This window comes from Aphelocoma coerulescens, chromosome 6 (assembly GCF_041296385.1).
Source record: "Aphelocoma coerulescens isolate FSJ_1873_10779 chromosome 6, UR_Acoe_1.0, whole genome shotgun sequence".
NCBI classification, from domain to species: Eukaryota; Metazoa; Chordata; class Aves; order Passeriformes; family Corvidae; genus Aphelocoma; species Aphelocoma coerulescens.
The window spans coordinates 24548991-24571123 of NC_091020.1; the positions used below are offsets into that span (position 1 = coordinate 24548991).

General features: G+C 50.4%; 3 protein-coding genes across 3 annotated transcripts; all 3 read right to left on the reverse strand.

The window, feature by feature from the left end:
- Positions 1-58: 58 nt before the first annotated feature.
- CALHM2 (calcium homeostasis modulator family member 2) lies at positions 59-7562 on the reverse strand. Its single transcript, XM_069019936.1, has 3 exons — positions 7304-7562; positions 4549-5530; positions 59-4465 (listed from the first exon to the last, which is right to left on the reverse strand). Exons 2-3 carry the CDS (start codon positions 5089-5091, stop codon positions 4049-4051), a joined length of 960 nt encoding a protein of 319 aa, XP_068876037.1. The 5' UTR covers positions 5092-5530; positions 7304-7562; the 3' UTR covers positions 59-4048.
- A 3085-nt stretch (positions 7563-10647) lies between these two features.
- On the reverse strand, positions 10648-13047 carry CALHM1 (calcium homeostasis modulator 1). Its single transcript, XM_069020451.1, has 2 exons — positions 12499-13047; positions 10648-11115 (listed from the first exon to the last, which is right to left on the reverse strand). Exons 1-2 carry the CDS (start codon positions 13045-13047, stop codon positions 10648-10650), a joined length of 1017 nt encoding a protein of 338 aa, XP_068876552.1.
- A 4391-nt stretch (positions 13048-17438) lies between these two features.
- Positions 17439-20281, reverse strand: CALHM3 (calcium homeostasis modulator 3). The gene is made up of 3 exons (XM_069020372.1): positions 19995-20281; positions 18839-19094; positions 17439-17900 (listed from the first exon to the last, which is right to left on the reverse strand). The coding sequence occupies exons 1-3, from the start codon at positions 20279-20281 to the stop codon at positions 17439-17441; spliced, it is 1005 nt and encodes a 334-aa protein (XP_068876473.1).
- Positions 20282-22133: the final 1852 nt, after the last annotated feature.

Consider the following 22133-nt stretch of genomic DNA (forward strand, 5'->3'; position numbering starts at 1 on the left):
GTTATGACACGCTGCTTTTAAGTACAGCAATGTCTTATAAATTGATTTCTCTCACTGTTAAGATGGCAGAGAAGATTCTTGTCTTTTGGATGAATTAACACTTCCAAAGATTTATCTCAGGTGCCTTTGTGCTCTAGAAATTGACAGCAACATCGGATTTGTGGCATAGTTGAAGGTGGAAGGAACCACTTGATGATAATCTTCAAGCTCCTGCTCAAAGGAGGGGTCAGCAGGACTAGGTTGCTCAGGTGCACTCCCAGTTTGGTTTTGATTTCCCCAAGACTGGAGACTTCACAACCTCTCTGGGCAAACATCTGTTGTAACAAGTTGCTAGGGGTTGATGACAGAAAAAAAAGTGATTTTCAGTAGTCATTGTCTCTTAAGAAAATCACTGATGTCAAAGAAAGAAGTGGTTTTTTTGTGCTGAAAAAAAGTCATCCCAATGTAACCTTCTGCTTGGAAAAAGTCAGGTGTTTTGGGTACTTAAAAAAGCTCTGTCAGTGATGTCAGTGCCTTATGGTCCATATCCTTACAATTCTGTATTATTGTGACTTTTCACTGAGACGTGGATGTGATCAGCCACATGTTGTACAGAGGAAGAACTCGAGGCAAGGGGAAAAACAGGGTATGCAAACAGGTGTGGTTATCCAGTGTAGACACTAGCGAGCAGATGCCCAGCTTTGAAGTACCAAACTTGAAGAGTTTTACTCACTGTACTCTAAACTCAAAACCAGAGCTCTGCAGGACCCAGCTGTTCTGCCTCTGTGAATGCCCAGTGTTGGCAAGGCTGGATGATTCAGCATTTATTTCTTTCCCAAGTCCTTTGGGATCCAGAAACAAGTCATTTCACTTCTTGCCCCCAGGGAGAGCAGGGTGCTGTACTCAGATTTTGCTTAATGGTCTTGTAGTGGAGGAGGCTGATTGCAACATGCAGTAGCAACTGCTGCTTTTTTTAAAGAACACAGTTTCAATGATGGTGGCTCTTTCTTTTGGTTTAATTAGTTGCATAATAGAACATGTAAATAAGCGTTGCAATAGAAACCAAGATCCCTCAGAGGTATTGTTTCTTCTTCCCTACTGGGGCAATTACAGTCTCTGTAGTTGGCAGGAAAAGTGAAAGACCTGTGTGTAATTCTCTGTACTGGTGGAGCCTGGTTTGAACCCATCCTACTGCTGGGAGCTGTGACCTGCGGGCTGCTCTGTGATGGGATCGTTGTCGTTCTTTGGAGGAAAAGCAGGGAGTGTGAGCTCGCAGCTTGTGTGATCCAGCATGCCAGTAAGTTAGGTGGCTCAATTTCCCTCTTGGCATTTCAGTGAGAAATCTAACCTGGCTGCTTGTGCTTGTGTGTGAAACCGTGTAGGTTAGTGTTCCTCACCTCAGCATTGTCACTGGGGGACATTGGGTGACAGGAACAGCAGGGATATTCCTCAGGGTGCTGATGTGCCAGGAGAGGCAGAAGCCCGGGGCTGTCTCAGTGGGGACCATGCTCAGGGTGGCAGAGGAGAGGAGAAAAACCAAATCCCTGCCATTGCAAACAAATTTCTGACTGCAGTGTCTTACTCCACTCCTCACTGACAGCTGTCCACTCAAACATGCCTCTCCAACAAGAGGGAGGGAAAACAGAGAAGCTGGACAAGGCCCTAACCCATCCCAGCACATGGAAGGAGAGTGGATTTAATGCAGGAGAGAAGGGATGTAAACAGAACAAAAGATGGTTTGTGCTCATGGTTTATTCTTAGGATAAAAATCCATTCTCAAACATTATGTGTCTTGCCCCTTTTCTTCAAAGGAGGGAAGGGGAAGAGAAGGAAGCAGAGTGGAGGTGGTTCAAAGGAATAACTAGGACTATCAAGGAGGAAGGCAAGGGAAATAAAGGAAGTAAGAGGAAAACTGTGCTTTGTTTCAGCAGGTTACCTTGTGTCTGCTGGCTGTGTGGGGGTGGTGTGTACATCTGCATGTTCACACTCGAGGGCCAGTGAGAAGAAATGCAAATGAACTCCCTTTCATCTCGAATTAATGCAATTTCATTTAACTTCCATCTGATTATTTCTGTGGATTAGTTGATGGTGAGGCTGGGAGCCAAGCCTTCCCACAAATGCTAAGCAAATCTGTAGAGAGGCTGAACAGGGATCCTGGGATGCCTCGCCCACTGAGCGGTGTTCCAGCCTCTTTATGTGAGGGAATACCCTCCAGCTCTTTCTTGCAAGATACCATACTTGTAAAAAGCTTTCTAAATAATTTTCTCTCCTTTGCTGCAATTGTGTATCCTGATATACAAGATTTGTGCTACTCACTGCAAGAATAACTAAAAAGCCATGTTGCTAACTTGTAATATGTGGTAATACTTTAAAACATTCTAGAATGATCTGGATAGGAGAAGATCTGAATGTTTAATAGAAAGAAAAAATAAGTTCCCAGTCCTTGAGTTCAAAGAGAATGTTAAATTATGCCTTTTATGCCCCCTGAAAAAAAACCAACATAAGGTAATGAGAAATAACTCTCATTTAATAATTTATTTCAAATCTCCTTGTGTGCAAGCCCCTCTGAGTTCTGTGGGTTTGAGCTGTTTTTTGAACAACTTAAGGCTTTTTGGTAAATGGCACAGTGTGAAAGGAAGTTGTACCTGTAACAAAACAGTTCAAGTAGAAAAACTTCTTTGTCGTGGCAGCTCTTTAAACAGTGTTGGGTACACAGGATTGATCCCTGGGAGAAAAGGGACTGAGCAATGCCAGAGGAGCAGCTGTGAAGCCATAGTCACATGGTGTCATGGTGAGGGTAGTAATTTTACACCTTTCTGGTTTTGCTTTCCCAGAGTATGGCCAAGTCCATAAAAGAGACCTCCTGCTCCAGGGGCCAATTAAGGCAGTGGAAAGAGTTTTAGAAAATTCAGTGGTAGATGGGTAGGGAGAAGGCTGTTCCCCCATCCTGTTCCTGCTGTCCCTTGTTGCTCCAGGGCTGCAGTCCCAGTGCAGCAGATGGGTGAATGTAATGTGCTCTTTGGGCTGGCAGCTTTCTCATTCCCTTCCCCTCTGAGAAAGATGCTCCATTAATGCAACTAACTATGGTTACATTGTACATACACTATATGTGTGTTTATATATACATATATGGAAAGCTAATTCTGGTTGAGGTCTTCCTGCAGCTTGCAACCCAAACAAAGGACTTTTATCCAATGGCTGGATGAGAAATTCAATGAGCTGCAGACAGTGGTGTGGCTCACTGTGGGTACTGATTCCTCTCAGTCTCCACCTCGCTACCTTGCCCCAAAACTGTTCTGCTGATGGTGCCTCCTCTGGGTTTATAAACTCATGGTGGTGACCATTTGGGTTCATTAGAGATTGCCAAGCACTTTAGTAAGAACAAAGGGAGTTTGCTGTCCTACCCAAATTTCGACTTGGTAATTACAGAGTGCCTTTCTGAATACCAGGAATATTGTGATTCCTCTTGCTTTAGTCTCTCAGTTTTTTGGTGTGTGGCTATGTTACTGACCCATTGCTTCCCAGATGCTATTGCATCCTCCTTGCCCCAGGAATTTACCCCCTGCTTCCATCTTTTCCCTGCACTGTAAAGTCTGTAAAGTGCTCTGGGACCTGCCTGTGTAACAGGCATCGCACAAGTGTGTAAGATATTAATGTCAATAAAACAAGTAGGTGTATGGGGTGGCTGGGGCTAACCCTGCTGTGTGGGTGACAAGTGGGACTGCAGGAATCACAGTGAGAAACATTGTGCCCATCTCTTGCTCCCCAAGGCTTTTCTGCTGGTGCATCAGGCAGTGGGCTGCACTGGCAGCCTGGAGGTAAGGGCTGCATCTGCTCTTTGCTCCCATGTGTCTCTGGGAACAGCAATGAGACTGTTGTCTCCGAGGGAGGGGTTCCCCAGCTCGGGGTATTGCTTATTAGTCTCTGCCTTGAGGCTGTTGATTCCTGTTTACCTGCTGAGAGAAGTAATCCTGCTGGGAGGAATGTTCCCAGTGCACCCCTCAGCTGTGCACCGATACTGGAAGGCCTGCCAGGCAGTCTGGGGAAGTGCTGCTGGTGCACATCTGTCTTAGGAAGCCAAAAACAGCAGTTCGTGGCCTTCTGGGGTTGGCCCGTTCCCCTCCACCCCTTTGGCCCATTTGTGGAGGCGGCTGTAGAGGGGGAAGCCCTTGTTCTCCCGGTAGATGTAGACGCCTGTGATGGCATTCCACTGGGGGCTCGGCTGGACACCCTCCACTGGGAACTCCTGCACCAGCTCCTTCTCCTCTTTGTCCAGTGCCACAAAGCCAAAGAACTGTTTCACATTCTTGGCTGCCAGGATCCTGGAGTGGACCTCGGCCGTGCGTCGGAAGAGCTTGTCCTCGTTGGAGCGGTACTGGGCCCAGTAGGCCTCCTGCCGGTAGCTCAGCGGCGAGCAGCAGTGCTTCAGGCACTTGGTGAGGAAAACCAGGACCGCAACAATGCCGATGAGCAGCCAGCCAAAGAGCTGGGAGAGAAGAGAGAGGCTGCATTAGGACATGGCAAGGTGGTCTTACCCACTCCCTGTGGCTTTCTCCCTGGTGTGCCTACCTGGGACTCGTATCTCAGCCTTCGTGTCACCTCGTCCCTGAACTTGGTGAGGTTTGCTGGGACGTCTCTACAGGGGAACTTGGCCAGCACCTCGGCCCCATACTCAGATGGAAACTTGTCCAGGGAGGATGGCTTGACAAACTCGCTGAGGGCACAGATGTAAGCTTCCCCACGCAGCAGCGAGATTACCGACCAAGTGATGGGTGCCACGGATGCCCGGCCCATTATGGAGCCGAAGAGGAGGAAGGTGGCAGCAGCAGAGAAATTTTTGGTGCCACGCTTGTGGCACTCAGCCACCAGGTTCCAAGTGTGGTTGTTCCAGATGACACCGATGAGGAAGAGGGCCAGGGCCGGGACACCGATGGCTGCCAGCCCATAGATGTAGTTGCGGGCAGGGGAGCAGGGGCAGTTGAAGGCAAAAACTGAGAAGAGCTCCTCACTCCCCACCGTCCCCAGGGCCACCAAACCATTGAAGATCATCACATCTTTGCTCTTGAAGAACAAGGAGAGGAAGCGGAAGTTCTCAGCGATGAGGGCGGCCATCTCGTCCGGGGGCTGAGGTGTGTGCTGCAGTGGGGGGCCGTGCTGGCTCAGCCCCCAGCACTGAGGAACACTCCACTGGGGGGTGAAATGGCCTGGTGCTAGCTGGTGTGCAAGGAGCTGTTCCAGGAGCAAGACACCTTCACTGATGTCCCTTCTTCCCACCTGGTGTCCCAGTCTCTGGAGCTGGTTGCTGATACCAGGGTTATTTCAAAAGGGGCTGAAAAGGGACTTTGCCTAAGCAATATGTGAAACCTCAGCCATTTTAGTTTTCCACTAAGCCCTCCAAAAGCTTCACTACAGCAAAGATGACAGGTGGGACATCTCTTTCTGTCCCTCTCAATGGCATGTTTGTCCTCTTTCCTTCTCTTTGGTTTTAGTCACCTCCCACAGAGGTAATTGTTGTCAGCGTCACTGGCAAACTCTTGATGATCTCCCAAACCTGCAATGAAGGAGGACACCATGTTACTGGGAAAACTGGACCAGAGCACTGGTACTCGGATGTGTCCCCAGCCCTGCCACTGACTCACACTAGCCCAGACACATGTGGCATGTGAGTACTGGCATTGTGCTGCTTTGAAGGTGCTCGTGTGGCTTTTGCCCCCCTCTTTAGACCTGGTGAGTTAATATTTATTAATAGACACAGGTATGTGAGGAAGGCAGCAAGGGGTGCTGTGAGACATCCCAGCAGAGTTGGGAGCATAGAAATGTGTCATGGGAGGGCCAGGCAGGAGCAGCCTTTGCTGAGAAGGGTGAAGGGATGCTTGGGGGCTGTTGCTACCAGTAAGAGAAGTTACTTTCTGGAAGAGCAGAGCTTACCTTGATGATCCCGGATACAAACACCAAATGCTGATAGAGCTGAGACAGCAATTACATGAGCTTTTGCTAGGATTAGGTGTGGCAGCTGATCTCCCATCCTGCAGGTGGTTGACATATATCTGTTGTACTCCCTGTCCTGGCCTGCAGTCCCAGCTCAGCCTCTTAATTGCTGCCCTGAGACTGAGCCCCTCAACCTGCAACCTCAGTGCCAGAAATGCTCTTTGGTGCCCTTTGCCTGTGTTATTCCTCACCGACAGGGCTGCAGGCACTTGGGGACAAGGAGGACAAAGCATGTGCCCTGATTTTTTTTAAGGACAGAGAAATAACTGGGGAATATATCCACACTCTCTGCAGTGATGTCCATTCCCCCATCCCGTCTGCAAGGTGGATTCAATTAATTTCTTAGCTGAGTTTCCGTCAGCCCTGCATCTCCACAGGGTTTCTTCTCAGGACACCTCAAGCACCTTGCTAGCTCTGGGAACCCTTACCCATGTGACAAAACCCACTGGCCCCAGGGGAACTGCTGTCACCAGGGTTTGCTGGAGACAGGAAGGACCTGGGTGCCCAACTAACCATCTCTGGCAGCTTCCACAGTGCTGGAAGCACTGGCACACATCCAGGGCTACCTGGGAGCCCTGGCCCACAGGGCTGTCCCGAAGTCTTCCCTGGGCAGCCCCCAACTGCAGGGACAAGACTTCAGGGACATTCATGCAGGATAGACTTTAATTATGATCTTTTGCTCAAGGCTTGCTCATACACTGTGCTTTATATCACTACTGTGCCTCATTTTATCTGCTACCTTAACAAATCCCCCTTTCTCCATGGGGCAGGGGAGGGGAACAGGGGCAGAAATTCGGCCTCTGTTCTTTGCTGTGTCTAACTCATGGCAATCCCTTTAAAGTCACACTGTGATATTGCTGAGTTCAAACGCAAACAGCCCTTAATGTCTTCCTGCAGCTTCCCAGTTTTCCATATGCAAAAATCCCTCTGCAAAGGAGACAGACCAGCCAAAAACTGCCAGCGCGTGATGGGGAGCCAGGCCTCCATTTCCCTGTTCGGTGGAACTCCACGTTTGCAGCCAGATGCTAAACCCACAAACTTGTTCTAGTTCAAGCATCTGTTGTTAGTTACCCACAAAGAGCTCTGATAAACACAGCCCTGTGACCTTCCTGACAGAGGCTGGCAAACGGCAAAGCAAAAATCTGAGGAGCTGGCAAAGAGAAGTACTGGCCATTTGGATGAGGTTACCCTTCCTCTGCTTGGTAGTTATGGCCTGGGAGAGAGGGTTGGGTAGAAGGGGAAGAGAGAAGGTTGTTTGCAGCAGATAAGATTTTAGGACCCTCTGTTTCTTTCCCCAAAATACATATGAAAGCAAGAAAAAAATCAAGTAACTCACTTGAAAAAGTTGATGAAACCAGTTGTGGAGCCTTCTCAGCCCCTCCTGTGTTTTTCGCTCGGGCTCTGGTCACAGGGGGGTTTCCAGCAGCATGCAGGACTGGCTGTGCTGGAGTCGGGATGCAGCCGAGGCTGGTCTGATGGAAGTGGAAGCTTTCGAAAACAGCCTTAATAGTTTGAAAGGCTTCCTTATTCAGCTTGAAACATGCCCTCCGCTGTCGGCTTTTGGGAAGAGGGAGGAGGTTGTTCTCAGGCCTTGATCTTGGGTGGGGCAAAAAGCAGGCGCTTGGCTTCTGCTGTGTGCACGGCTGAGGTTGTGCCTTTAAAAAGAAAAAAAAAAAAAAAGAGGAAATGAAAAGCTCAGAGAATGAGTCACTGGAAAAAGCACATCGTGCTTCTGAGACTCAGGATACAGATGTGCAATGGCTGGCCGGGATGGCCGGGTGTTTGCCTGGAGAACGGGAGCGATGAGGCACCTTGCAGGGGTGCAGAGGGGAAATAGTGGATCCCCCCAGCCTGGGGCTTGGGTGCAGCCCCCGTGGTCCCCAGGGGACGCAGTCATGCCGGTGGGAGCCACCCTAAGCAGGCAGGGACAGCGCGGGAGAAGCCCCATGTCCCATGAGAAGGGGCAGAAACTTCTGCTGTAGCGCATGGGAGATGAGCTGGCTGAGCCAGCGGGAAGGCACGGCCTGCGTGGGTTTTCGGGGCATCACAAGCTCTGTGGGGTGCCAGGTTCCGCTTCCCCCTACCCGGGACCGAGCAGAGGGGCTGCTGCAGCAGGCTGGGGGCTGAGCAGGGCCGGGGGCCACGTGTGCAGGGCTGGGCACAGCCTGATTTTGGCGAGTGCTGTGCATTCCTGCCTGGCTCAACTTTTTCGCTCGCTGCTTCCTCTGCTTGAGCGATGCTTTCGAAGCAGCCGAGGATGCTTCACTTTATCCTTGCTCCCTCCTCTCCACCATCTGTCCCTCAGCTCCAACTCCTGCCAAGCTTGTTGCAGAGGCCGGAGGCCCCCGTCCTCCTTCCCCACCCTCCTTGCCGTCTTGTCTCCGGGGTTAAACTCAGCCCTCCCCAGAGAATGTCTTCAGCACAGGCAAATCTTCAGCAACACCCACGTTCCCCTCCGCCCCGAGCAAGTCTAGGCTCAGCCCAGCGCTGGCAGTTCTGCTGAAGGGATTTTTGGACCATTTTCCTTCCTACCCTCAGATCTGGGGTCCCCGGGCGGGTTTTTGCTGCTCCCTGTTGTTTGGGTTCGGTGCATCCCTCGGCATTCCCACACCCTCGGTGCTTGCCTGGGGCTGGCTCCCTTGCCAGCTTGGTGGGGACCCTGGGGCTTGCTCCACGCTCAGGGCGCTGCTGCAAACTGGGATCAGCACCGGGACCGCAGCCCGGCTGAAATCCCAGGGATTCCCCTGGGAAGGGTTCCCTTGAAAGGGCTCTCCTCCCAAAGGCAATGAGCAATGTTCCCAAATTCCAGCACGGAGAGGAGAACCTGCCTGCTTTGTGACGATTCTGCAACTGCTGAATTTTTTGCACGGGGCAAAAGCTCTAATTCTAAAAATCTTAATCAAAAGTCCAAAAGCTTCTCGTTACAAATGCATCTAGTTATTTTGATACCTTAATGGCTATGCCATGGAGCCTGCCATCCCTCCATGCTGCTCGCCGTTGTGGGGACTCTGAGTGTGCCTTTCTCAGTGAGCTGCAAATAATAGGAGTGGAAACCACCTTTATCTTTTAATCTCCTTTGCTTTGTAAATCAGGTTTTGTGCCTATTAATTTCTGGGCAGGTGCATTAATTAAAGTTTGGGTGTGAAGACTAATGACAAAACCATGTCACGCTCCTTTCTCCTGGGAGTTGGCCAGATTCAGCCTGTCTTGACTATGGGCTTGCTAAGGTGCTCTCACAGCAGCCAGGAGAATTTCCTCATCAGTTTGGTCCTTTGTTCTCTTCTCTCCAAAGCCTCTGTGGAGTTACACACCGATAATTAGGGTTTATGCAAATGACAGCCACCTCAGTTACTGGCCAGCCATAATAAGTTGTTTCAACAAGAACACCGCAGCAGAAATTTCAAGGGGATGAACATCTCGGAAGGGATGTGGCAGAGCTAAAACTCATCCCTCAAAAGGGGTTTGCCTTCTGCATATTTGTAATAAAATCAGGGTCACTTGGAAACACTCTTCCGGGCTGCAATTTCCATGGTCACCTCGAGGCCTGCATCCTGTCATCCCCAGTGGGCAGCTACCTGGTATTGTGTAGCATTGGCGGTGACTTCCCGGCTTCTCCTCTGAGGGCCAGGGCTGGCTGCTGCTGGCAGCCACGCACTGGCAAAACACTTCAACTCACACAGCCTCAGCACCCCGGGCTCGGCCTGGGGGCTCTCCCAGCCCTTTTCATTGTATCCAAGTAAAGAAACACCAACAGCTTTTGTAAATAGCTTTTATAAATCCTGGTGTCTGAGCACAGAGCTTGAATGGTAATCCTGAATTATTTATTTGGCTCCTTAAACAAACACCCAGGTGGATTTTTAACAACAGTCTTTGTGTCAGGGAGAGATACAGGAAAAATTGTAAGAACAAATCATCCTGAGGCAGATTTGTGGCAGGGTGTTGCCCTGGCCCCCTCTCTGCTCCCTGCTGCTAAGACGTATCTGCTCTCCTTGGCCAGACGTTTCCCTCAAGGAGCATCTCTGTGGAATCCTCATTTAATAGTCCCTGTAACACCAACCACACTGTTTCTGTCACAGGTAGTGTGGTATGAGATGTCTCTTCACTAGCTCATTACTTCGGTCAAATTTATTTTAAAGCTTTTCTTGGCTTGGGAGCTGTGTGTCTGTAGGGATGTAGTGTGTGGAGGGGTAATGGTGATCTTTTAGGGTTTCACAACTTGGCAGGAGAAAGGGGCACCCCCAGCTTGTTTCCCCACCAGGGGATTTTTAATACTGCCTAAACCCACATGCACTGCTCAGTGCCGAGCACGTCATAGAAGAGAGGAAGTGGTAGTGTCTGTCTTGGCAACTGCCACAACACAAACCTGGTGCTTGGTGGTGTGGGACACACGGCACATCTGGCTGCCACATCGCACCCTTCAGCATCCCCAGGGCTTGTCCATCATGGCCTTGCATAATTGTCCCTCCTGGCACAAAACTTGTTACCTGTATTACCAATGCTGTAGGACTGGATGTGAGAGCAGATGGGATCACACCAGCTCCACTAAGCCCATTGGGTGCCTGTTCCCCTGCAGCCGCCGTGGCACCAGGCCTTGCCTGTGCCCTGGCTCCTTCTGCCCTCTCTGCAGCCCATCTCACAGAAACACGATTTTGCCTCTGCACAGCCCTGCTGTGCAGCCCCTCACACCCAGCTGTAGTAGGCAGCTGTCTCTCTTCGGGGTGCGGAGGGGTGCGTGGGGGGCTGCCCTTCTCCTGCCCAGCCATTTCCAGTGGGGAGGGCAGGTGGGTGGAGGTCCAGAGGGGGCTTGCATCTGTGCCAGCTCTTCAGGGCCATGTTCATGGTGCCCTGGTCGGTGATCCCCAAGAGCTTCTCGGCAGCTTCTCCTGCATCCGCAGCAGCTTTCATGGGCAGGTGGCAGCGAGCAGCCACCAGGTCTGTGCTCATGCCCTCAAAGAACTGCTGGATGCAGACCTTGGCAAAGCTCCTGGCGTGCTCTGCACACGTCTCGTCGAACAGCTTGCGTTCAATGTCGATGTAGTGGGACCAGTATCTGCTCTTCAGGAAGGCAGCCTGGCTGAAGCAAGGCCGAAGGAATCTGACCAAGAAAGCCAGCGTGGTCATTAGCAGCACAAAGCACCAGCCCAGAGCCTGCAGGGATGAAGGGGAACCAGAGCTATCACGGAGCACATGCCCAGCAGAACCAGCCAGCAGAACCCCCCTGGTTTGCAGACAAGCCTGGCTCCACTTTGGGCTGTTTGACATTTGGCTGTGTTTACACTGCACAGTTGGACAAGGAGGCCCTGTGAATCATGTCAATGCATTTACACTGGAATTTTGTTTAGTGCATTGACACAGGCAGCACCTCTCTCTTCTTGCTTTGTAGAGCATCAGCACTGACCATAAATAACACCAGGGCTGAATCCTGCGCCCAGCCCTTGGTTCTGCCTCCGATATGATGGTGCCCCACCTGGGTCTAGGATAGCCTGTGTCCTCTGACTTGAAGTATTGTTCCAGATACTCCCTGGTTTATGCAGCTGTCTAATTCTTTTTCTGAGCTGTTGAACTTAGTAACATCTACTGTGAATGAGCAGCAGGGAAAGCTCCCCTGTTAATGGGGTCTGACAGGAAGGGTGAGACAAGGGCAGAGCCAGAGCCAGTCTGTCTTGTTCACCATCAGTCTCAGCTCAGGCTGCTTCCAGGCTGTACTGGCAGAGCTCATGAGGTTCAACCCCCCTGGAAACGCAGCCCCCTAAAAGAGCACCTGGGAGGAGAGGTTCTATGTGGGACCTTGTTTTTCAGCTCCTAATGCTTTCCAGTTGGGGTCTACCTAGGAAAATCTGCTTTGTGTCTTTGGAGAAGCCCCTGTGGCTCCATTTCTCTTAATGGGGATAGTAATTAATGTTGGCCCTAAGGAGGTCAGGCAGAAGAGCTGCTTATAAACAGGAGTACATGAGTGACAGGTGTTTCAGACCATCTTGTCTCCAGCATGGCCAGGAGCAGAGGGCTTGAGACCAATTAAGCACAGGACAAGTGGTTAGTGGCACATCTTCATTTGTGGTTCCCTGGGATGGTTAATAAACACACACTGGATGTTCCCATGCAGCAGCAGAGACAAGTGGCATAGATGGTTATCAGCCTGTTGCTTGCACATGTTCTAGTCAGAAGCAAGAGCAACTGATGGGTTATTGGGGAGGGTGACAGCCCACCAGCCATTGAGTAAGATCCATCTCAGCCCCTTCTGAACTTGCTCTGAATAAAAACACACATACAGTTTGGCTGTCACTGCTCTGCAGCCCTGGGCTGCCTAGGCAGGAGAGGGGGCCAATTATCAGGATGACCTACAGCTACAGCCTCTGCACCACACTGGAGGCACAACTCCACAGAGCTGAGTCTGAACACACCTTGTACCCCTGAGAAATCACCAGTGTCTCCTGCTTGATTTCAACAAGGAGATTCTGTCGAGGGAAGAGCTAAGGCTGGCAGTGCCTAACCCCAAGCCACCGGGGACAGCACAGCCACGGTGCCTCTTACCTGTGAGATGCAGCGCAGGTACCTGACAGCCACTTCATTGGCAAGGAGCTGCTGCCCGTCGTAGATCTCCTTGCAGGGGATTCGGGCCAGGACCCGCTGTATCTCCCCCTGGGAGAGACGGGGGTGGCTGGCATTGCCCAGGGTCTCCACGGGCACCGAGGTGCAGAAGGCACAGGTGATGCACTTGCCATCCAGCAGTGTCACCGACACCCAGACCGCGGGGGCGATCATGGCCCGCTGTGCCATGGAGCAGAACATGTAGCGCAGCACAGCTGGGTCCTTCCCCCGCTGGCCCTGCGGCCGCCTCCACTCCTCTGCCAGCATGGAGATGTTGTTGTTCAGCACAAAGCCCAGCAGGAACAAGATGAAGGGAGGCACCAGGAGGATGCCCAGCCCATAGGCCAGGTTGTAGTGTGGCAGGCAGGGGCAGTTGAAATCAAAGGCTGAGTACATCTGGGTGCTGGCAAGGGCCATGATCCCACAGATGCCATTCATGAAGGACTCCTGGTTGGACTGGAAGAACTGGAAGATCATCCGAAACTTGTCCATCTTCGCTTGATTCCTTCTCCCACCAGGGTCCAAGCTGTGGCCTCAGTTTATTTCATTATTTTAGATTTCCTCTTCAAGCATGGCATCACCAAGTTTCTGTGCAGTTCACTGTTTCATTCATGTACTCTTACAGCCCCACCCAGTATTTAAAGCAGAAAATTAAAATATTTTTTCTGCTTATTTTGCTGCTTACAAAAGTTTAGAGTTTGCTTCCTCCTGCTCTTCTTTGGATCTGGGACCTGGGTTGTTTCTGGTTTGCAAAACCTGATTTCATTATTCTCCACATCCCCATTTCTGCAGTCTCCCAGCCACCTGTCCCCTTTACTGGAGGATGCAGGTGTTACCATGGTTGTGTCCTCACCAGAGCACTCTGTGCCCTGGGCAGAGTTGGCTGATTGGCCTCTGTGAACCTGTTTGCAAATGCAGGAGATGGGAGCTCCTCCCAGGACTGAACGAGACACCCCACCTCTGCAGTGCTGGCACACATGGAAAAACTGGATTCCAGAGCTTTCCCCTTCCCTCCATGTGTCAGCCTTGCCTCAGGAGCATCTAAGGCAAGCACCTTGCAGGTCTGCCAGCCCCTATTTCTGTACCTGCTTCACTGGGAAATACCTCCTTTTTATTCTGCAGAGGGAAAGGAAAAGGGAAGGAAAAGCGGAGGAAGGAGAGGTAACAGTCAGGCCAGGCTTAGCTTCTACAGCACAACTGTAAAATAAGTGGATGGTGTTGTTGGTGTTCTCCTGCACTTCTGTTCCCAGTTCACAAAGCAGCCTTGGTGCCCTCGGCTGCTCCCTCAAGCTCGCCAAAACATGGGAGACTACTGGGACTACAGGTGGCTGTAAAACAGATGGTGGCAAGTGCTCAGTCCCTCCAGACCAGGTACCACCTGAGCTGTTGACATGAGAATCAGGATACATCTGACTGGGCACCAGTGTGACATGTCACCAAGGGAAGCTGTACGTAGCTTACATGGAAGACACAGGAGAGGTACTTTTCCCCCAAGGTTTTGCAGTGTGCCAGTACAGAGGTAGGAAGCCAGAGCAGGCATTTTGACCATTAGTCAGCGCTGCAGGTTCTGAGTCTGCCCCGCACCAGCCCTGGGGCTCAGTTGGTAATGCTGAGCTCACCCTGAGATGCCACCGCAGAGGTGAGCACAGAGCGTGTTAGTAATACCTGAGCAGTCTTAGCTCTGCCTGCTGTGAAGAGGTTAATTGCATGATCTCATCAAATGGGAAGAGATTTTGCTGCATGAATATGAATGAGGCTTATTGCATTGCTAGCTGAGCGCTCAGACTGGCTTCTCTATTCACCTGGAGAGTGGCTTTTTGAAGGGCAGTTCACATCAAAGCCTGCGTGAATCAACCCTGCAAAAAGCAGTGAGCTTTTTGATCTCCAGGAAAACTCTGCCTTTTATTAAACATGAATGAAGGGCCTGAGCCTGCTTGGTGTACAGCACTACAGTTCTCACTGAAGCCAACAATAGGTCAGTGAGAATCAAAAAAGAGCTCATAGAAGACAATGCCTGGGTCTTTCTTTCCATATTGCCATGTTAGGGAGGACTTTGTATTCATGAGTTTCCCAACAGAAAATTCACTCTAACTGACTTGCAAGGGAAGGCAGAACTGATGCTTCCTCCTGCATCCCCAGCCTACCCCAGCTCTGGAAACCGTGTCCTGGAAGAGACGGTAGATGCCCAAGTCCCTCCCAGGACCCGGTCCTGCACCTGCACACAGAGACAGACTCTGAGGTGTGGAGTCGTGGAGGGCTTTGCATGTCCCAGTCAGTGCAAGATATAGAAAGGAGGGATGTGACAACAGCAACAATTCCCATCAGGAGAGTTTGGGAAGTGACTGGGGAAGTTGTCTTTGTAGTCAGCCCTGCTGTATCACAGGCTCTTGGCAGGTGAGGATCCCTGAGGATGTTGGACATATCTGCAGGTCTGGCATCACAACAGCCCCAAGAGACAGAGAGCTGCTAAAGTTTGTGAATGACCCTCTCTGCCCCACCTTCCACAGGAGGGTACACACTCCTAATAGAGCTGGTGGGAAAAGACTTCCGGAGATTTTTTTGGTCCACCCACCACTCCCTGCACAAAGCACATTCAGGGTCACATCTAATTGGGATGTGAGTATTTCCATAGATGGTGGTGCCACAGACTTTCTGGGCAAGCCTTTCCATCACCCTCAAAATCAATGTTTTCTTCTGTTTAATTGGAAGTTCTTTCATTTTGGGTTTATTGCTGCTTGTCCTGTCATGGGGTGCCAGGTACCACTTTCCACAAAGGAGAAGAGTTCTTGAGCTTCAGAAGGAAATGCAGCAGGGGACTCAGGGAGGCTGGGAGGAATGAACACCCATGGCCCCAGCCAACTGGAGCTACTCCATGACCAGACCAGACCCTCCCAGCAACGCGTGAACCTTTGTAGACCTGCAAAATCTATGGCAGCACCCTTAAACCCTCCTGTTTTCTCCCTCTTGGTACACATTACAAATCTGTTCCTCTTTCCCTTTTTTGCATTTCGTATTTTATGGCCACACTGGAATGGCTTAAAACCTGAGAACATGGAAAGCAGCATGCAAAAGGAGCTGCAGACCTCTGCTCTGAGTGTGTTAGGAAAATACCCAATTTGACTAGTGTGGAATGGTGAGTCCAAACTGAACTGCAGCCTCAGATTTGTGATGTGTGTCTGATAAAAGTAATCCAGAGACACAATTCACAGTGCAATGCTAATTTCAAGTAAGAGCTCAGAAGAGCTCCTGGGGAGAAAACCGCAGTGTTTTTCCCTACCAGCATGGGCCACAGCTGGCTCTGTGCACTCTCCTAGCACATCCAAGGGAGCTCAGGGATTCACCCAGACCTGATTTTGCTATGCAAATAAGAAAAGCTCTGCAGCCCATCCCTCTGTGCCCTGCAGTTCCTGACTGGGCCTCCTGAGTGGGCAAAGGGGTGAAGCTGCCCATGGGTGGGCTATGGAGCTATTTGGCCTCCCAATGTTTTGCCCAGCACCTCCTCATTCTCTGGCCTGTGCATACAAACATCCTGGGGAGGAGGTGACCCACCTGCCAGCAGCTTGAGAAGTCAATTTGGGGGATTAATATGCATTTTCATTTTGATCCCTCATTTTGGATTTAGTTCCAGTGTGGTGGCAGGTTTCTCTGCTCCTACCCCACCCTCTTCTTTCCTCTTGGGAGCCCTTCTTGCCCCACCTATCCATGCATGCCCAAGGAGACATTTCTTCTTCACCCCACCTCCTCCCAGCCCTCCATATTGCACCTTCCCCCCCAAGGGACAAAGTGGGCATCAGTGTGAGGTTCAGCCTGGAGGAATAGATGTGTCTGTGCTGGGTTAGTTTGCAGTAAAGACTTTAATGCATTCAAGCAGCAACGCTGGATAGAAGTACCAGTGAAACTGGCACCAAGTACAACGGGGACTGGAAAAAGCAGGTGAGAAAGCAATTGTCATTAAAGGCTCAGAGATAAGGTTACATTCAAACAGGTTTGAAACTCTGGATGGAAATGCCCAAATAGGTGTTGCAAGGGTGATCCTCTGGATAGGTCAGTTTGTATTCAAATCTAGCAGGAAAGTGTTTAGAATATCTGTTCAGACTTCTCAGGCAGAGTCAGTGTGCCCTTTGCATGGCTCAGCACCAGTGCTTACAGCAGCTACCTAAACTCCAACGCAGCCCCGTGGCTGTGTTAAACAAAGCCTCCATCTCCTTTTCCTTTTGCAAATCCAGCCCAATCCAATCGCTATTCAGAGGTGCCTTCAATTGAAATTCTGCTGCTCCGTGAATTTCAGTGTGTTGCCATATTTCATTTTTAAAATGCATGGAAGTATTGACAGGTTGTTAGAGGGAGACAGAACAGTTTGGCAGCTGGGCTGGGGGCAGCCAGAGCTCTCAGCAGATGGGAAGATGTAGGAGGTGGTTTTGCCTTTTTGAGTAAATATGTTGGTGTGGTACTAAGAGAGTTGCCAATTAAATAATTTCTGTGTCAGCTCTGATAACCCTTTGAACCAGGTTTCACTGGAATGGGCAGGAGCTCCTCGCACATCTGTGTGAATGGTTTGTGTACGCAGCCAGATGTTGCTGCCATGGTTAAATCCTTCCTCAAGCCAGAACATTTTTATCACAGCTGTAAGAAGCTGCAAACACTTTGATATGACAAAAGTGCCCCACAGAGCCCTTGGCTGAGAAATATCATTAACAATGACTGCATCTGGGACCTTTGAACCCTCAGAACTAGCTGACTTTGGAGGTTTTGCCGGGCATGCCCTGGAGTGGGGCCTTTGGGGTTGCAGTTTTGGAGGAAGGAGCACCACTGTCATCTGCCTGCTTGTCCTTGCTTTGTGCAGAGGTTTGGAAATGCTCTGTGTCTGCAGGAGAAAGCTCCCTTTACACATTGGTGTGCTGGGGGACTTTGGAGTGAGTGCTGGAGCTGTCTGCCCAGGGCAGAGGGGATCTCTCTCGCACCAGGGGATGCCTCTGGGTTGCCTGGCTGACGTCCAGGGGAGGTTTCTCATAGTACCACCTTTTCAAAAGTTTGTTCACCTGGTCTTGATCTGTGATGCCCCAGAGAAGATCTTCCTCTCCTTCAGCTCCCTCTCCCTTCCCAGGCAAGCTGCAGCTGTGCAGTTTGATCTCTTGCCTCATGCTTTCAAAGAAGTGGAGGATGCATTTGTGAGCAAAGAGCCGGCTGTGCTCACAGCAGGTTTCCTCAAAAATCTTTTGCTCGATGTCAATGTAGTTGCTCCAGTGACGTGCCTGCAGGAGGGTGGCCTGGTTGAAGCAAGGTCTGAGCCAGCGGGCAAGGAAAGCTGCTATGATAAGGATCAACAAAATGCTCCAGCCAAGTGCCTGTGTGATAAGAAAGGAGCAGTGAAACAGGAGCAAGGCAGACACAAGGACAGCATGAGCTGTTTGCCTGTATCAGTGAGACAGGGAGTGTGGCTGGATAGGAAATGTGGCGTATCTGGACTCCTGTTTTTGATCTGTCCCTGTAGTCCAGCACCTCACACTGCACTCAGAGGGTTGGTGTAATCACCTCCCAGAGAATATAGGATATTTATCTGTGCACGAATCATTCAGTAAGGATAACTGATTGCAAAGTTAGCCTGGAGCAGACAGGCATTTGCTTTGAGCATAGGAGTGCCCCAGGGAAGGTGGACTTCAGTGCTCTCCTTTGGGGTTTCCTTATCTCCAGTGATCTTCTCCTGCCACCTACATTAACTCCAGGGCCCAGGAGTCCTCATAGCAGCTGAAGACAGCCCAGCCTATGGGCAGCTCCCTTTGATAAGAAGGAAGGGCTTGTTTTCAATGACCTTCCACCAGTCCCCATGCCTGACCTGGCATTCCTATACCAAGAGCAGAGGCCAGTCAGGGCTCCACTCCCCATTCTGCCGTGTTCTATTGTTCCTGAGCAAGCTGTTTTCATCTGTCTAAGCTTGCACTGTCCTTGAAACAGTGGGTCCTGTCTGCAGGGTTAGCAGTTAAAAAGATCTTCTGACATTAAATAGGGCTGTAGGAGACATCTGTATTCTATACAATATCTTTTATCATCTGGGTTTAGAAGCTGCTGGTTCTGTTATTAAACCATTCATCATTTCTTTCCTTTTCCCTACCTGACTCAAGATTATCACTTAGGATAGCAACATCTGGAGGCAAAAAGAAGCACAGAGCAGCCTTGCTCCCAGCCTGACCACAATGAAGTGATGACAAATCAAGGAAGAGCAGGAGCAGATGCCACATGCCTGGTCACCTCACTGACATGAGTGGCTCTGCCAGCAGTGACCCACCTGGGACCAGCAGCGCAGGTACCTGGACACTGCCTTGCGGGACGTGTTGTTCCTCATGAGCTCGTCGTCCTTGCAGGGCACCTTGGCCAGCAGCTGCTGCACCTGCACCGTGCTCACATTGGCAAAGCCCACAAACTTCTCGGGATCCATGGAGCCACTGAAAGCACAGATCAGGCACTTGCCATCCAGGAGGGTGACTATGATCCAGACGACAGGGGCAACCATGGCTCGCTGCATGATGGAGGAACACATGTACCTGGAGCAGGAGAGAGAGAGGCGAGTGGGTAAATTCTGGGAGCTTTCTCCTCATCCAGAGCCCTGAGGGATGCGGTCTCTCCTGTGCCAAGCAGTCTTTCCAGACCCAGGGAACTGACTCCCAGGGCTGTCCTCAGAACTGCTTCAGCTGATGCTTCTGCTCTGGGATATCTTTGTTGGTTCTGCCTCTCAATGAAACCTGCACCAGCACATGGCAGTGCTCTGTGTGCTGTCTGCACTCAGTCAGTGCACAGTCCCCTCATTATGTGCTTGCCTTGACTGTACCCTTATGCCTCCCATGCACAGATCTCCGTCAGCTCTCCCTTGTCTTCCACATTCAGACTTCCTTTTCTCATCAGTTTCGACCCGGAAAATCCCTTTTTTTCTGCAGCCTTTCTTGCCCCTCTCTGAGCCAACTGTGCACTGCATAAAACTTTGTATGTAACAGATGGAATGTGATTCTCCTCTCCCACCACTATAAATTAGTAAAAACTCAGGTGAAGGGAGGGAGACTACGAGGCTTTCAGTAAAGAATGATCGTGATGAAAATGCCACAGATTTTGCATATTTAAAAGGAAATGTCTCATCTTTTTGCACATGGAAGCCCCCAGAGACACCCTGTGAGGGCATGACAAGGTAGCAGCAATGCAGTTTCCAAGGGTGGTGGTGTAAGCCCAAGTGTTGGGGCACTCCTGCTCTCCTTTGCTGGGATGGAATGAGACTGCCTTCATTTCTGCTGTATGTAAATGCATTTCCCATACCTGTGTCCCTCCAGGGTTGTGGGGAAAGGTCTCAGGAGATGAGCTTACAAGAAAATGAATCTACCAGGAGGATCAAAGCTATGGAGAGACAACGAAACAGGAGGTGAGAAGAGGGATGCCATTGCCACTGCAAACCCCACCTGATGACAGCTAGGTCCTTCTTCCTGCGCCTCTGTGGTCGCCTCCACTCCTCCAGCATCACCAGGGACTGTCTGTTGAGGATGAGGCCGCACAGGAAGAGGATGACGGGGGGTACAAACATGATCCCCAAGCCATAAGCCATGTTGTACTGGGGTAGGCAGGGGCAGCTGAAGTCAAAGCTGGTGTACATCTTTACACTTCCCAGGGCCAACAGTCCACAGATCCCGTTCATTACAGACTCTGAGTTGGATTGGAAGTACTGGAAGATCATCCGGAAACGGTCCATCGTGTTCTTTTGGCCAGGGGTGCTCCTCCTGGGAAATCCCTGGGCTGCCCAGAGTGGCCTGTCTCCCTTTGTTCCTCCTTCTGCTGCCACAGGCCAGGGGATGCAGCTCAGCCTCCAGTCAGCAGGAGGATGAGGATGGGAGAGAGCTGCTGTGGCGGGGGAACACCCTGTGCTGGGGCTTCCCCACTGGCACACGGCTCTCACAGATGTGGCTCTCAAAGATGTGGCTCTCACTCAGTGCTTGTCTTCCAGGGCAGTTGGTAGCTTTTCTAGGTGAGCTGATGGATACAGCGTCCAGCAGCTTTTTTTTCCACCTTGTTTTTCATTTTCAGGGCTGTCCCACATGCCAACCAGTCACAGCCTCCAGCAGTGTTGGGTCCCTCCCTCCAGGAGATGGTGACTCTCTGTGGAGAGCCATTGGTGGATGCCTTCGAGCTGCTCTCTCTGCTGATTGAAGCCCATTTAGTGATTCACTGCCCGCGACAGAGAGTGACCAGGTAAGTCAAATGAGCTCCTCTGTGTTTCTGCTGCTGCCCCACTTCTCTCTGCATGTCCCCTGTCTGTGGGGCACAGGGGAAGGCAGGGAGTGCACGCCTGGCTCCGAGTGCGCTGCATGGCTGCAAGCTCAGATTTCCCTATGAAAATGGGCTGAAAGGACCAACCCTCTAGTCAAGAGGATGTGAGAATCAATAGCTTTCAAAGCCTGGAATGGCACCTGGGGGCAAAGGCTGCTCTTGGCTATGCTTCCTTTATATACTATGATGATATTTGTGCCATACTACATCCATGTCCAAGGCTCTTGCACTGGGGCACTTCTTGCTCCCCATCAGAGGGCACGATGCAATCAGACCAGCTGGTTCTTTTATTCCATGGGACTGGGTTACCATCTTCATAATGGTTTTGTCTCAGAAGTTCATTTTACAGATAAATACAACTCATTGCCACACAAGGAAGTTCTGGGTTTTTTTCCTGACATATTCAACATAATTTTCCTCTCCCCAGCTTTCCTCTCAAAACACTTTCAGATTTCTTCTCAGCTCAGGTTTCCAAATGCACTCAGGAAAGGGGGAGACAAAAATGGTGTTACTTCTAACTATTTTGTTGAAAAAGAGAGGAATTATCTCCAGTGAAATACACTTGCTGTCAGCACTGGGGTTTCTGCCCACGTTGGCTCCCACTGCAGGACTGGTTGCCTTGATGGGATCGTGTTGAAAGGGATCAGCAGGGAGGAGGTACTTGTTGATCACAGGCACATACAGATGAATCACAGATGAACGTCATCTCCTCCAATCTGAACAGCAACTCGCAGTTATTTTAATGAAATACATTTGCTCCAAACATAGTATTTGTGTTCTCCTTTACCTGTGAGTGAATTGACTGTTAATGTTCATCCTTCAGCAATAAAAACCCCTGGCTAATCAGCTCATGTTTCCATTTTGCCATTATAGGACATCAGGACCCCTCTGCATTGCTGCTACAGGGCATCATGACCCCTGGCTGAACTCCATAGTTGATTTTTAGCCAGGGTGCAGCCGGTCTTGGTTCTCGACTGCTTCAATACTCAGTGGGTTTCTCGTTTAATGGCTTACATTTATGTGCTGACTCAACTTCAGAAAGTGTTGTGCACTCTCTGTAGAACAATTATTTTAGAAAAATCATTTTGCCTTTCCAGCTCTCCTGGGCAAAAACATAGTAAAGGCTAAGCAGTTCCTTACAGCTCAGGAAAATAAGACGTACAAAGAGTAGGAAACATCCTCTGGACAAGGGAATTTTTCTTCTCCCATGAGCCATCTCCTGACCTGGATATTAGAGGTCTGTAAAGGATGCCTCAGGGTAATCACTGTGCTCTGCT

Excerpts from the sequence above, each read along its gene's own strand:
- CALHM1 (XM_069020451.1), bottom strand. The coding sequence starts at position 13,047 with ATGGACAAGTTTCGGATGATCTTCCAGTTCTTCCAGTCCAACCAGGAG. Across the intron at positions 11,116-12,498 it reads ACCTGCGCTGCATCTCACAG|GCTCTGGGCTGGTGCTTTGT; the intron begins GTAAGAGGCACC and ends TCATCCCTGCAG.
- CALHM3 (XM_069020372.1), bottom strand. The coding sequence starts at position 20,281 with ATGGACCGTTTCCGGATGATCTTCCAGTACTTCCAATCCAACTCAGAG. Across the intron at positions 19,095-19,994 it reads AAGGACCTAGCTGTCATCAG|GTACATGTGTTCCTCCATCA; the intron begins GTGGGGTTTGCA and ends CTCCTGCTCCAG. Across the intron at positions 17,901-18,838 it reads ACCTGCGCTGCTGGTCCCAG|GCACTTGGCTGGAGCATTTT; the intron begins GTGGGTCACTGC and ends CTTATCACACAG.
- CALHM2 (XM_069019936.1), bottom strand. The coding sequence starts at position 5,091 with ATGGCCGCCCTCATCGCTGAGAACTTCCGCTTCCTCTCCTTGTTCTTC. Across the intron at positions 4,466-4,548 it reads GGCTGAGATACGAGTCCCAG|CTCTTTGGCTGGCTGCTCAT; the intron begins GTAGGCACACCA and ends CTTCTCTCCCAG.